This window comes from Dreissena polymorpha, chromosome 14, assembly GCF_020536995.1.
Source record: "Dreissena polymorpha isolate Duluth1 chromosome 14, UMN_Dpol_1.0, whole genome shotgun sequence".
In the NCBI taxonomy this organism is placed as follows: domain Eukaryota; kingdom Metazoa; phylum Mollusca; class Bivalvia; order Myida; family Dreissenidae; genus Dreissena; species Dreissena polymorpha.
Window position 1 is genome coordinate 37,020,290 of NC_068368.1, and position 15,045 is coordinate 37,035,334.

General features: G+C 35.6%; 1 protein-coding gene and 1 long non-coding RNA gene across 42 annotated transcripts in view; both read right to left on the reverse strand.

Annotated features, from left to right (window-relative positions):
- Window positions 1-4,550: 4,550 nt before the first annotated feature.
- The window catches only part of LOC127857553 (sodium-dependent phosphate transporter 1-like), a 52,661-nt gene continuing 42,166 nt past the window's right edge, over window positions 4,551-15,045 (reverse strand). For 6 of the 41 annotated variants that reach the window (XM_052393992.1, XM_052393996.1, XM_052393991.1 and 3 more), the window contains 4 exons: window positions 13,348-13,481; window positions 12,668-12,789; window positions 12,310-12,495; window positions 4,551-11,920 (listed from right to left, as the gene is read on the reverse strand). In XM_052393992.1, coding sequence (XP_052249952.1) covers window positions 11,683-11,920; window positions 12,310-12,495; window positions 12,668-12,789; window positions 13,348-13,481 — 680 coding nt within the window. In that variant the 3' untranslated portion in view covers window positions 4,551-11,682. The remainder of the gene's footprint in view (window positions 11,921-12,309; window positions 12,496-12,667; window positions 12,790-13,347; window positions 13,482-15,045) is intronic. The other 35 variants (XR_008038460.1, XR_008038459.1, XR_008038456.1 and 32 more) reach the window with 35 other exon arrangements.
- LOC127857555 (uncharacterized) lies at window positions 13,616-14,858 on the reverse strand. Its single transcript, XR_008038464.1, has 2 exons — window positions 13,870-14,858; window positions 13,616-13,777 (listed from the first exon to the last, which is right to left on the reverse strand). It is a non-coding gene; the product is annotated as an uncharacterized LOC127857555 (long non-coding RNA).

A 15,045-nucleotide genomic window follows, 5' to 3' on the forward strand; every position in this document is an offset into this window, starting at 1 on the left:
GAGTGTTAACAAGGCAAATGTTACGCCACATGAGGCACAATGGACAAAAAACACATTGTAGTCTGGTGAGCTAAAACAAGAGTACAAGTAAAGAAACACAATGCCCCCTATTACGCCGCTTTAAAGCCATAAATTTGACCTTGAAGGATGACCTTGACCTTTCACCATTCAAAATGTGCAGCTCCATGATTTGCTATCTTTCATATTGCAAAAGTTATGACCAAGGTTAAAGTTTTGACGCCGCTTTAAAGCCATATATTTGACCTTGACCTTTCACCACTCAAAATGTGCAGCTTAATGAGATACACATGCATGCCAAATATCAAGTTGCTATCTTCAATATTCAAAAAGTTATGACCAAACTTTAATGAAGGTTAAAGCTTTAGGAAAGAAAAATACAATGATATTTGACCTTTGACCTTGAAGGATGACCATGACTTTTCAACACTCAAATGTGCAGCTCCCCGTGAGATACACATGCATGCCAAATATGAAGTTGCTATCTTTTGAGACACACACAATGAATGAATGAATGACAGACAGACAGACAGGCTAAAAACAATATAGCCCCGATCTTTCGATCCGGGGGCATAAAAAGTTATCCACAACTTGGCTTGGACCACTTACCCATGGAGTGAAAGTGTAGCACTGAAACCACTTGGCCATCCGTACTCATAAATAGTCAAATAGACAGTGATTGGTGTATTTTATTCTTTAAACAAGACTATTGCCAAGCAATATAGGTCCCCTAACCATTGTCAGATTTTTTTTGATTTTTTTTATTTGTTGCCATAGCAACCAGAATTTTTGATGTATGAACAAAATGAAATGACGTGAATAATGTCCATATTTCCATCTATCCATGTTTTAAGTCTCATGAAAAAATATGAAGAACTTTTACAGTTATCGCAGGATCCAGAAAATTGTGACAGACTCACTGACTGACGGACTGACTGACGGACTGACTGACGGACACACAGAGCACAAACCATAAGACCCTGCCGGTGAAACCGGTAGGGGACAATAAGCAATCCTCATAGTGTCACATATATAATGATCACATCAGAACTCCCCAAGTTATTTGTTTGTTCCTTATTTTTTTTAGGTTTTTAAATTGTCAATAGATGCTTTTTATAGATATTTTAGAGCATGGAAAATGTTCAGTAGTGCTGTTTCCTCACAAATATCAGAAGTACGACAATTTGCGAATCTGATACAATTTTGTCAATTTACCAAAATGTGAAAAGGTCCCTTTAAGTACTTTTAAATTATGGCCCATAAAAAAGAAAATATTTACTAGGGATGGCAAACCAAAGCAAATCCGTCACCGGTTAACCTGTTTCGATATTGGAGCGGTTAACCGGTTAACCGACTGTCTTTGTAAAAACATTTAAAAAAAACATCCGAAAAACGTATACGTTTACAAAGACCTATGCGTTTTACAGGTCTTTGACGTTTATAAACAATTACATGTACATGTATATGCAAATATACTCTGTCTTGTTGATTGTCTTGCAGCCTAATTACTTGTGCGTTGTGAGAAATCCAGGCATATTCGTACAGTGTCGTCCAAGATTAGCCTGTGCAGTCCGTAAAGGCAAATCAGGGACGAAATTTCAACATACACTGGATTTTCGTTAGCAGATACTTTTCATTGATTTTCGTTTATAAATTGCGTCTTTGTGTTTATACCAGAGCTCTGTAGCACCGATGTTCAAATCTAGCTATTAAAGGCTTTAAATGACACACTTCAAAAATTGAACATCTGCGAACACGTCCCTTAAATTACACAATAGTATGATATTGATCACAGGGGTATGAAACAAGTGTGGTTATAATAATACTGAAATGCAGTGACATGCCACTGATGCTGGTACTGCTGCTGATGTTGGTACTGCTGCTAATGATGATGATATTGATAATCATGACACTGCTGAAATTGATAATAATTAGGAAAAGGAAAAGGAGAAATATTATGATGATATATAAATGCAACTTATTTTTATTTATAATAGTTGACTTTCGAAGTTGCCATAACACCAAAGTGCAGTGCTATACTTAACTATGGCATTGGCTATATTCGGGTACAAAAACGTACTGAGTATTACTTGATCCGCGTCTTGCGAAAATGAGTCTTATTCAAAATAATATTTATGTAGCTCCAGACCAATTAACGCCAATGAGACCTTGCGTGACTGTGTAGGCTAATCTGGAGCAACGCTGGCCGCAAATAGCATAGGGCCCATTTTCATATGACGCCGTTCAATTAGAATTGTAAGGGGACCGATTACTTTTGAAACAATGCACGCTTTGCCTTACATGAAAACAAAACAAAATGAGTCACGATATGACAAGTAACCTTACATTAAGTATACGCATTATTTATAAAAAAGTCACTGGCCCGAACATTTAAGTTTTCCCAGCAGGGTTTCGTGTTTTGGAAACGCGTAAACATTCTTAAAAGCGTGGTCTTTGAAATTCAGCGTTAGTCCGTTTGCTAATTGCATACTACATGAAACGTGATTTTGATCAACGGATGATAAATAATAAATGAAGCGTTTTTATCTTAATGGGATGATATATGATGCTTGTTAAAAAACAACTTTATTTTATTACTTTCGCTCTCTCAAAATCTGTGTTCATGAAATAATAAATGAAGCGTTTTTACGCTTCGGGAATAATAAAACAAAGCGTGGTAATGTTAATGTGATACTAAGTGAACGTGTTTACTTGCGCGAGTTATTGAAATGGCTCTGCTTGACTGAGTTTTAAATATGTGGGTTATGATTAAGACTCAATTGAGCGCATTGAAGGATGTCATTATTTTGTTGTACGGGGGTTTGGTTAGCTGCGTCAAGTTAATTTTCCTAGCAACGCCGTGTTTAATATGATATCCTTACTACATATACAAAATTATACAACCAGACATAACAATATAACAAAACGTTTAAATAGTTACCGATGAATTTCAATAGTTTCTATTAAGAGTTCCAGTGCTCACATAAACATAAACAAACTGTGGGACGAACATATCCGAAAAAAACTATTCAAAATTAATATCACCTTTAAGTCAATCACTACATCAATTCGGTTGTAGTTTATTTATGTTTATCATACAAATGAAAACTATCACTGGTGTGTGCTGATTGAAAAGGAAAAGGTGCTAACGATTTGAGCATTTGTTGCGTTCAACAAAAAATGCGTTTTCTGCAAGAGTAACCGAATATTAATTTTGTAATCGGCTAACCTCCTAAAGAAACGGATAACCGGTTAACCGATTAACCGTTGCCATCCCTAATATTTACCAAATTGATCTCGTATGCACTCTCACATAGTTTCAATTGTATCATCAGAAAACTTGGTGAAAATGTTTGTGGTTTCAATGTTGCAGACAGGTTTGATAATTAGGGATATTGCTTGAAGCACTTCTGAATTCTGACTTTATATATGAACCGTGTTCTGTGAAAAAGGGGTTTAATTCATTAGCGTAGTGTCGTCCCAGATTAGCTTGTGCAGACTGCACAGGCAAATCAGGGACGACACTTTCTGCTTTAAGTTGATTTTAGCTAAGGAGAGACTTTCTTTAAACAGAAATATAAAAGCGGAAAGTGTCATCCCTGATTAGCCTGTGTGGACTGCACAGGCTAATCTGGGACGACATTTTACGCACAAGCATTAAATCCCCTTTTCACAGAGCACGGTTCATTTGTTTTGGTCATTATTCAATTTTGTTAGAACCATATGGCTCTGGGACACTAATGGTTGACACAATATAAAAGCAGAAAGTGTCATTCCTGATTAGCATGTGTGCAGACTGCACAGGCTAATCTGGGATGACATTTTACGCACATGCATTAAACCCCCGTTTAACAGAGCAGGGTTCATACATGTCATATGTTGCTCCATACTTCTGCCCATCTTACAAGCTCATTTATTGTTTCTTTGCTCCATACTTCTGCCCATCTTACAAGCTCATTTATTGTTTCTTTGCTCCATACTTCTGCCCATCTTACAAGCTCATTTATTGTTTCTTTGCTCCATACTTCTGCCCATCTTACAAGCTCATTTATTGTTTCTTTGCTCCATACTTCTGCCCATCTTACAAGCTCATTTATTGTTTCTTTGCTCCATACTTCAGCCCATCTTACAAGCTTATTTATTGTTTCTTTGCTCCATACTTCTGCCCATCTTAAAAGCTCATTTATTGTTTCTATCTTGAATTTCTGGGACTTTAGAGCCAACTTCCGCCTGTTAAATTTATCCTGTCTAGGATCATTGTCAAAATTCTTCAATCATACTGTTATTACCAATATCTTAAGCATCTTCTATGTTAATAAAAAATAACCACACAGAAGTTTGTTAAAAGTTGGAGGAGAACTTAAGAGTTTACTTCGGGATCCTAGCAAATGTCCACTGCATTTTAAAAACCATGAAACTTCAGATATGTTTGATTGGATAGCCATCAGGCGTCTTTAGTTTAGTCATGTTCATGTCCTATTGCAAAGAGAATCGACAATACAAAGTGTGTTGGACTGCGAAAGAAGTAACTCGATGTTGTGAATTTTTATTTTATTTTCACATTATGGTATATACAAAGTCAGACCTGTCCAAATAGTAGTGTACAAATACTACAGAAAACATTAACCCATTTATGCCTAGCATCTAGAATAAAGGCCTTGGCAAACAGCGTAGACCCAGATGAGACGCCGCATGATTCGGCGTCTCATCTGGGTCTGCACTGTTTGCTTAAAGGAATTCCTGTAAGAAATATTCTTAATTTAGAAATAAATATACTAGACATCCCTAATTTTGGAAATAGATTGATCCAATTTAGGATGAGAGAGTCCACTAGGCATAAATGGGTTAATTTAATGTCAGACGTGGCATGGAGTCCACAAGGCATGCACTACATTTCTTTAGAACATACTATTTCTGAACTTTGCTTGACACATGCTTTAGATGATTTATTTAAAGGTTAACACATAGTTGATATTTTGAGGTTTGTTGAAATACTTTGTATGTATTGAATAGTAGTGTAGTGTGCTCTTTTGTAAGCAAATGGAAATTATTTTCTAAAAATGTTTAGAGCTTTGAGAAGACATGCCCTGGCACGCACATACCTAGGTTTCTTATATTGGCGCAAACAATTACATTCATCAACAAAGTATGCAATTTAAAGACTTGATTTAAACAAACACACATGTTATTTGCCCCAAAATATAAAAACCAAATCATAAAGAATTACATTAAAAGCTTAATAAGTAAACCATTTTTCCCCGACAACAAACTTTATGTCTATTTTAAAAGAAACTGTATGCTGCACTTATTTTAATATACACTATTTTAAAAAACATACATTATATTCACACAACTCTATTGAGTGAATGAATGGTGCAAAATAACTTGAACGTGGCTTTATAACTGACATAAGAATTTAATTATAACGCGTATTCAATTACGCAGAAAATGGTTGTAAACATATCATGTTAACAGTATTTAGTCAAAATCATAGTTTATACAATTATCAATATGGTTTCAGTTGCATTATTTGTTAAAATACCAACTATTATAATCCAAAACATAAACAATGTGAAAAAAAACTAAATAAAACTCCAAATATGGTTCACTTAGACCCAAGATTTTATCAAAAGCTTTAATTTCTGAACTTGTTTGAATTATAAAATTATTGCGTTGAAACGAAAAAATATTCAGCAGGTAAGATTGTTTCATTTATTGTCAATTAAAATTGATTATAAATTGGAAACTGGAAACTTCGTTGTTTTACAAACAGGTGTAAATGTCAGAACAACACAGCCCATTAGGATTCATACCCGCAAATAAGTATTTTCTTTGGCACATTAAAGTGAATACATTTGTACTAACAAAACAAGAGGGCTTGAAAGGCCCAAAGTCGCTCACCTGAGTTAACAAGATATTATTGGGACAAATCTTATGACCAAGTTTCACGAAGATCGGAAAATATATAAGGCCTCTAGAGTGTTAACAAGGTTTTACTATAGCCATATAAGAAAAAATGCCCCGCCCCCTGGCAGCCATGTTTTTTACCAACCGGCATCATTTTAGAACTCATCCAAGATATTATCGGGATGAATCTTCTGACCAAGTTTCATGAAGATCAGACAATAAATGTGGCCTCTAGAGTGTTAACAAGATTTTACTATAGCCATATAAGGAAAAATGCCCCTCCCCTTGGCAGCCATGTTTTTCAAGCAAAGGTAACCATTTTCAAACTCATCCAAGATATCATTGAAACCAATCTTCTGACCAAATTTCGTGAAGATTGGACAATAAATGTGGCCTCTAGAGAGTGAACAAGGCAAATGTTGACGTCGCACAACAGACAACGCACGACGGACAAAAGGCGATCACAAAAGCTCACCATGAGCACGTTGTGCTCAGGTGAGCTAAAAATGACAGCACATCATGCAAAGCTATGATCGCAGCAGTTGATGGACAATGCACACAAGCGAAATGATCGTATGTTAATTGAGACGAACTTAACAAAAATAACAATTATATTTCTATACACTTTTCCCTATGTATGATAAGTTTCTATTTTGATATGCTAAAATTTCAAAAATGACAAAATTGAAAAGTCTTTGTGCTAGACAATATCTGATATGACTGTTCTAGGTAGACTTCTCAGTATCTGTGTAAACATAATGCCTAGTGTGAGTTCTGAACAACATTTTGGTGAAATACCCTTATATATTGAGGCACATATACCGAAACATTGTAGCACATATACATGTAACTAAAAATTTGTAGCACATATACCAAAACATTGCAGCACATATCCATGTAATGATCTTTGATCCCACAAGGTACACTGTGCTGCTACAAAAAGGCAGGGTGGGGAGCCAAACAGGTCTGGTTAATTTTTCGAACAATTAAATGAAGGTGACATTTTTTAATATACGTAAATCCATGGAATTTCTGAGGCCAACATTTTCATTCAGGTTGTTAAGCATAGTCGTAATTTTCCATTTAATACTTGCCAACATTATTAAATTTCAAAATATTTTTATATTTTTGTTTTTTTACCAACATAGAGTGGCAAGAGGGGGGAATCAAAAAGTAGCTGGGTGCAGCACTCTACTATTATGCTCCAGATCATACCTTAAAATGCTGCCATGAAAGACAGTACCTTAAAGGGCTGTCTATGAAAGAACGTACCATTAAGTGCTTTCTATGAAAGACCTTACCTTAAAGTGCTGTCTATCAAAGACCTCTTAAAGAGCTGTCTATGAAAGACAGTACCTTAAAGTGCTGTCTATGAAAGACCGTACCTTAAAGTGCTGTCTATAAAAGACCGTTTCTTAAAGTGCTGTCTATGAAAGACTGTTCCTTAAAGTGCTGTCTATGAAAGACAGTACCTTAAAGTGCTGTCTATGAAAGACCGTACCTTTAAGTGCTGTCTATAAAAGAACGTACCTTTAAGTGCTGTCTATCAAAGACATCTTAAAGTGCTGTCTATGAAAGACCATACCTTAAAGTGCTGTCTATGAAAGACCGTACCTTAAAGTGCTGTCTATAAAAGACCGTTTCTTAAAGTGCTGTCTATGAAAGACTGTTCCTTAAAGTGATGTCTTTGAAAAACCGTACCTTAAAGTGCTGTCTATGAAAGACTGAACCTTAAAGTGCTGTCTATGAAAGACCATACCTGAAAGTGCTGTCTATGAAAGACCGTTCCTTAAAGTGCTGTCTTTGAAAGAAGTTTCTTAAACAACTGTCTCTTAAATTGAAATTCAAGAAAGCTACAACAGCTTCTCCCTTAACCCTCCTGTATTCAAAGATGGTGACTGGTGACATAGTGCCAAGAAACTTTTCATGGTTACATCAAAATAGTAATTTAATAACTTATCCAGTACTATACATGTAAAGCCCTGATTTCCTGATTTCAGAAAAAAAAACACCAGATGGACAAAACTAATGTCAGACTTTCATTTATTAACAAGATCATCCTGAATTCCAACATCTGTTGAAAGAAAAAATAAAAAATAAACACATTTCAGTCTTATACATTTTGTTAAATCAAGTGATATTTTTGTGAGCTTTGCCTTTCCACACATCCTTGAACTTTCAAGTGAGGCCATACAATTTTGAATCTCTGTTAAGATTTTATGATTTACTTTCAAAATATATATCCCATTGATTCAAATTAACCCTTTACCAATTAGACACAAATTTGTTATGCATTTGTAGTCCCTTAGAAAGATACATTTAATGTAAGACCTTTCTTACTAAATTCAAGGTTTAAAGGCTTCACTTCCAACCCTTACATACTGATGAGCAGCAAACAGCATAAAATCTGAACAGACTGAGAGTTACTCAAAGGCTGTACTGGCTACTACTGCAAGTTACTCGCAGGCTGTTCTGGTTTTATGCTGGTAGCAATAGCCATTTTCACTTTGCTTCTTATGGGGGAAAGGGTTAAAAATAGTCTGTGATATGATGGAATGCTAACACAGATACTTATGGTGACGGCTGCAGCTTAGTCTTGAGTAGAACAAAAACCCAAGCCATAAAAGTCAAATTACAGTTATAATATACATTATTGAAGTCATTTATAAGACAAGGATTGCGCATATAGATAGTTGTACATTAGCACACTTTACCACTGCCATAGTTAAGAAAGACAAATGTTTAATTGAGAAGCATTAGGTTGGTAGGTTTCAACAATTCAAGATGACACTAAACATAGAATAAAATTTGTATGGCCTTACTTAATGAAAATAGAGCAAATTGTTAGGAATGCATGATAATATTTTAACAGGTAAAAATACATTTGAAACATACATTCTACTTGTACAGTCTTTGTTTGTTACTAAATAGGTAACTGAAAATAACATCTAGACATTGAGTTATCTGTTAAAAGGTAAAATGTGAATTTGAGGCAAGCATTAATATACAAAATAAGAAAAGCACTCAATAAATTGTAAACCTATAATTCAAAGTGAATATAATGTTGTAGTAAAAAAAGCACAATCTGTTGAAAACACCTAAAAGACTATTAATTACAGTAAAAAAGAATACAACAAGCATAAAAAGTATATATACAACAACACAAAATGGAGGTATATCGATTTCTTAAATAAGATATACTCAGAAAAGTTAAAGCTGCCCCGACTTATCAAAGCAATTTTAAGTTAACATAAACAACACTTAGTAACACATTTTTGTTTATTTTTTTCCACTCAAGTTTTCTTCAAATGACAAACTGCATTTCTGGTTTTCCATGCAATACAGAAATTTAATATGTTGTAATACTTAATGATATAACATATGAGTCGTGTTCTGAGAAAACTGGGCATAATGCATGTGCGTAGAGTGTCGTCCTAGATTAGCCTGTGCTGTCCGCACAGGCTAATCAGGTATGAATCCTTCTGCTTTAATGACATTTTTCGTTAAAATGAAGTCTCTTCTTAGCAAAAAGCCAATTAAGGTGGAAAGTGTCGTCCCTGATTAGCCTGTGTAGACTACACAGGCTAATCTGGGACGACACTTTAAGCACATGCATCATGCCCAGTTTTCTCAGAACGAAACACATATACATGACTCAATCGTGCCCTGTTTTATAATGGTATGAAGGTCATTTTCATTTTTCCAAGTAAGAGTTTTTTCACTTTTCATAAAAAAACTTCAAAATGAGAATGCGGTATCTTACTGAGCGTAAACAAGCTGCTTTAAATTAAAGCATTAGCTTGTGTGTTTTTTTTAAACAACATAAGACCTGGTGACCTAATTGTGTGACCTCAGTAGCCAAAGATTCAAACATGGCTCATAAATGGTGTTCTAGAGTGGTAACATTTTTTTAACAGTTTTATTTTCACAACAATATCATAATCATCCAGCAATGTGAAATAGAGATTTAACGCGCTTGAGAAATTTTTAATATAAATATTAAATCACCCTGACTTTAAACTAAACTGTTTAACTTTCTTGCTATGAGATTATTTACCCTGAAAGACAACTAAACAGCTAGAAATAAAAAACTTAAGTTATTTAGGGTAATCTAAGATGATATAAAAAGGTGGATAACACAATATACAGAAAAAGGAAATCACTCATAAAATACACAAAAGGGAGCCTACTAACAATACACAAAATGGAGACTACTCACAATACAGAAAAGGGAGACAACTCACAGTATAGTTCCAACATTTGCATAGGAATAAATCTGATTCTTATTTGAATCAATGGGACTCACTTTCTGTACATCACCTTCATGAACTTAACATTGAAGTAAAGCTTTGTGAAAACCTATCAATGGGTATTATTGTAGGAGATATGGACCAGACACAAAGAAGACTTCTATGTATTACATGTACCTTCATTTATAATGGAGTAGCAGTGTACCTTACTCCAGTATGACTGACTTGTGCCTTATGCACATTGTCTTTATGACCTTAACATTGTGTCAAAGTTTCATGACAATTCTTCAAAGGGTTAAGGAGATATTGAGCCGATAGGAAAAATGGAGGCTAAAATGTTTGACCTTGAGTCATGCATGGTTTCAGAGTCTATTTAGCAAGTAGCTCTAAACCCGACAGCACAAATGGGAAAGCTCATCTGGAGCTATGCTAGACATTCATTTCAAACACCCATGTTTACTAAACACCACTCTTCCTATTGAACACAGAAACCTTAAGCAGGCACAACAGTTTCCAGCTTAATGTTCGTCAGATTGTCCATGTCAAATAATACTGAAATCTGTTCCACTGATATCTCACACACATGGCCAATCCAACATGAACAGCGCTTGATAAACAATTTAGCTATGGTCTTAAAAAAATTAATATGCAATACAAAAATTAGACTTAACAACTTCATTATTCAATAACAACAGCATTACCATAACAACAAAATGTGAGCAACTGATGCAGAAATATATTGTCTCCTCGTTGTTTGCTATCACTATGATGATCAACACATTAGTGATCAGAAACATAGTAGCGCACAGGGCGCTGCCTTATCCACAAAAATGTACAAGGTGGTTACAAAAACCTACACAATTTGAGTCTAATAAAAATCAAAAAAGTAAAATCCACACCTGTAAGGAAAGTTTCTTGGCCAAAAGCAGTAACGCGTAAAATTTTCGGTTGTAACAGGTATAGGTGTTGCATTTCATGTAATACTTGTCATAATTTGTTAACCTTAACACTTTCATTTGTAGAAATTTTTGGACATCAGAAACAATGTTCACTTTCATGTTGATGCAAGAAAAAAAAAAGCTTTATGTTTTCTTATTTTTAAATAGCAATGTTTTTTAAATAACACGGCACAAGTTGACAAAAAATTAAACTGAAAATTTTCCCAAAGTTGAATACAAATTCAGACGTGATTGCCACACATGATCACTTACAATGATGATTTTCTAAAATTGTAAATACCATCCTTAAAACACACCCAGTTTCCATAACTACCCATTCACATGGACTTCATACTAAATTGTTCACCTAACCCTGCTTCAATCTTTCCCAGAAAGACCACATTTGTCACATTATCCTATCCAGCAAAAGTACATATTTCCATGTTTAAACAACTCCTTTCAATTTCCATGTTTACACCACTCCATTACAATGTCCATGTTCACACAAGATTTATTATTGGCAACAGTGTTCATGATTACACACCACTTCATGGCAACCGATTCCATGGTTACACAGCGTATCTCAGGGCAGCCATGAACCCGGCGCTGAGTCCTCCAGCAATGGGCAGGGTGACGAACCAGGCAATAATGATGTTACGGAATAGTTTCCAGTCCACCCCCGCCCGTGATCGGAACCAGCCCACGAAGACTATACTGCCCACCTTGCAGTGGGTCGTGGAAATAGGAATGCCGATGTTGGAGGCAATGAGCACAGTGAGGGCGGAGCCAACCTCGATGCAGAAACCACTGTAAGGATATATTTATAATATTTACATACAAAGGACATATACAAAGGACACTTAATATGAAATAAAATAAAGCTATTTCTAAGTACGAATAGTTTGGGGTAAAAAGAAGTGGAACAGAGGTTTAGTGAGCGAGATATTGCAAAAACAAGCGCCAAGAATTACATAATTTTTATGCAAGTGGTAGACAAAATAGCCGGTCCAACAATGAATGGTTGGGTGGTCTGTTCTTTAGCAAACACTTGAAATGCCACATATCAACAACGTTTTTGCACATGAGTTGACATTGTTACGCATTACTTGTTTAGTATGTGACTGCTATAATTTTTCCCCAGTCTGTTGTATATACACAGCCCACAATCTTTGCCGAGGGGTTTAATGGGTGGTTACCTGGAAGGTGTGATCTTGGTGAGGTCCTCGCCCAGTGTCTTCATGACCCTGCGCCCGAGCACCCAGAGCCCCACTGAGATACCAAGCCCGCCCAGAAGTAGGATCCAGATGGGTACCGGCGCCTTCTGTGCAGCGCTGCCAGTAGTAGCCGTGATCCACAGGGCCACCAGTGGGCCAATAGCATTGCTGGAGAGAGAAACAGGACTCTTTATCTTGAATAATGTTTTGTGAATTATAGATAATTTCCACTTTTTAACATTTGAATGATGTCTTTATTTTTACTTCATGATGCTATTAATTAACAATGATCTAAAATGTGCATTCAAAGACGTGTACCCAGAGCAAGGCTCATATCTACCTGACATCGTTGCCACCGTGAGCGAAGGATCCAAACACTGCGGTGAGCACCTGCAGGAATGAGAAAAGACTCTGACACTCGGGCGTGTCGTGGATCTCTGCTCTGGCCCGCTCACGGCGCTCCTGTCAACAAGAGGAAATGGATGTTCAAGAGATTCTTAATGAAGCATATTAATTATCTATTTAAATTTCTTACGAATAGCTGAGAATAATATTCAGTAAAACTTGGTATTCCTCATGTAACTGCTTAATTAAGAATCCATTCCTTTTACTTTATAATTACCATGCTCTAGACAATCCAGACACTCAAGACGCTTCAAGAAATGAGAGAAAATACACAGCCGGGTTGGTTAAGTTAAAACCTTTTAAGCCATGTGTTTGTGGATGCTTTTCTATCTACGATTGCGGCACAATTAAGTGCAAATAGCAAATGTTTCTAATAACGTAGCAACTTCTCACAGGAAGTTGCAAAGTTTTAGTATAATTTTTGAAATAAAAAGGTCTTAATGCAATTTTGTTCAAAAAGTATACCGCAATTTTGCAAGTTGAAATTAGGTGTACTATCACTACTTCAACTGCACTGCAACCGTAGATAAAACAGCTCAAAGGTTTTACTCAGCCATGCTAAATGAACTTCACTTCATTCAACACTAGCATGTTAACATTAATACTTAGACTAACATCTTCACTATTCACTGAAATCTCGTCTGACAGACTTCCAGAACTTCCAGACACGTTGGCATTTCCATTGGTTTCCTTGGTAACAATTTCACCATTAGCAACAATCACATCTTTCACCTCATCCTTGATAGCTCCTGTCAAAAAACAAGCTGCCCATTAAAATATTTAAGTATCAACAATGGAGATGCCTCATGTGCAAATAGGTTTTGTGCCATATGTATCCAGAATAGTCTTAGAGCTTGATCAACCTGCATAATTGTTTTGTGCCTTATGTTGTATCCAGAATAGTCTTGAGTTTTGTGCCATATGTATCCAGAATAGTCTTAGAGCTTGATCAACCTGCAGAATTGTTTTGTGCCATATGTTGTATCCAGAATAGTCTTGAGTTTTGTGCAATATGTATCCAGAATAGTCTTAGAAATTGATCAACCTGCATAATTGTTTTGTGCCATATGTTGTATCCAGAATAGTCTTGAGTTTTGTGCCATATGTATCCAGAATAGTCTTAAGAGATTGATCAACCTGCAGAATTGTTTTGTGCCATATGTATCCAGAATAGTCTTAGAGCTTGATCAACCTGCAGAATTGTTTTGTGTCATATGTATCCAGAATAGTCTTAGAGCTTGATCAACCTGCAGAATTGCGCCGTCTAGTCCAGAGCTATGCTTATGACATAAGTATGCGTACTTAGTTCTGGTAGGTGCTTATATCTCCTAAGCCTCAGGAGTAAGGTTAAATTTCTGCTGTGACATCACTGAAATACATGGGTGAAAGTTGAAAATTCCCAAAATACTGAAAACAAGGGACAAAATTGTCCCAACTCCCGCTGAACTACGTTACAATGAGAGATGCATCTATAAGACAACGCGATACGGTGTTGTAACTACAATGGTTACAGCGTCTTGACAGTTATAGACATACACATGCGTTTTTACAGGTAAATTCTTTGTTTAAACTTACATGTAAAACATGTTATGGCATTTATTTTTATTTATTAATGTTTCTTTACTGGCTGCCTAAGCTATCGAGACTTTTTCTAGCATGACATCATGATCAAAGAAAGAAGTTCAAGCTCAAAACAAAGAAAATTCAATAAATTCATTGCTTCTGGCTTGCAGTTTCTGTCACGATGATTATTTAAAAAGATTTGTATCAAGTTCACTCTTCTACAAACATGTGATGCCCATGTGTATACTATCATTGGTGATTTCTATCCGATTTTGCAAAAAAGTTGCAGCATGTCAACTCTGTGTACATGTTAAGGTATCTTCTCTTACGACTAAGACATGCTACGGTGTCTTCTTTACAGCGTTACAGCGCCTGCAGGAAGTCAACCATGGAGATTTTGCTCCTCGATAGTAGCATTTTGGACATGAGTATGGAGGTCGTCATTGATTGCAACAACAACAGTTACTAATTACCTCAATTACTGTAAAGAATTTAACAGGAATGTAGAAAATATTTCACACATCGAATGTGGAGAATTCAATAACATATGTATTATGTACAAGTCGAAATAAAGTTCTGTTCATATTAAGGTCATTTAAAAGCAAGAATTCTTTTGGGTAATATTTATTTGTATTTCTTTATGGCGTTTTTTTAATCAATCAGCAATACAATATTTTACAATCCTTGAACATTTGTTAATAGCAAAATTAAAGATCTATTAATTCAGTCTTTAAATCAGCATTTATTAAT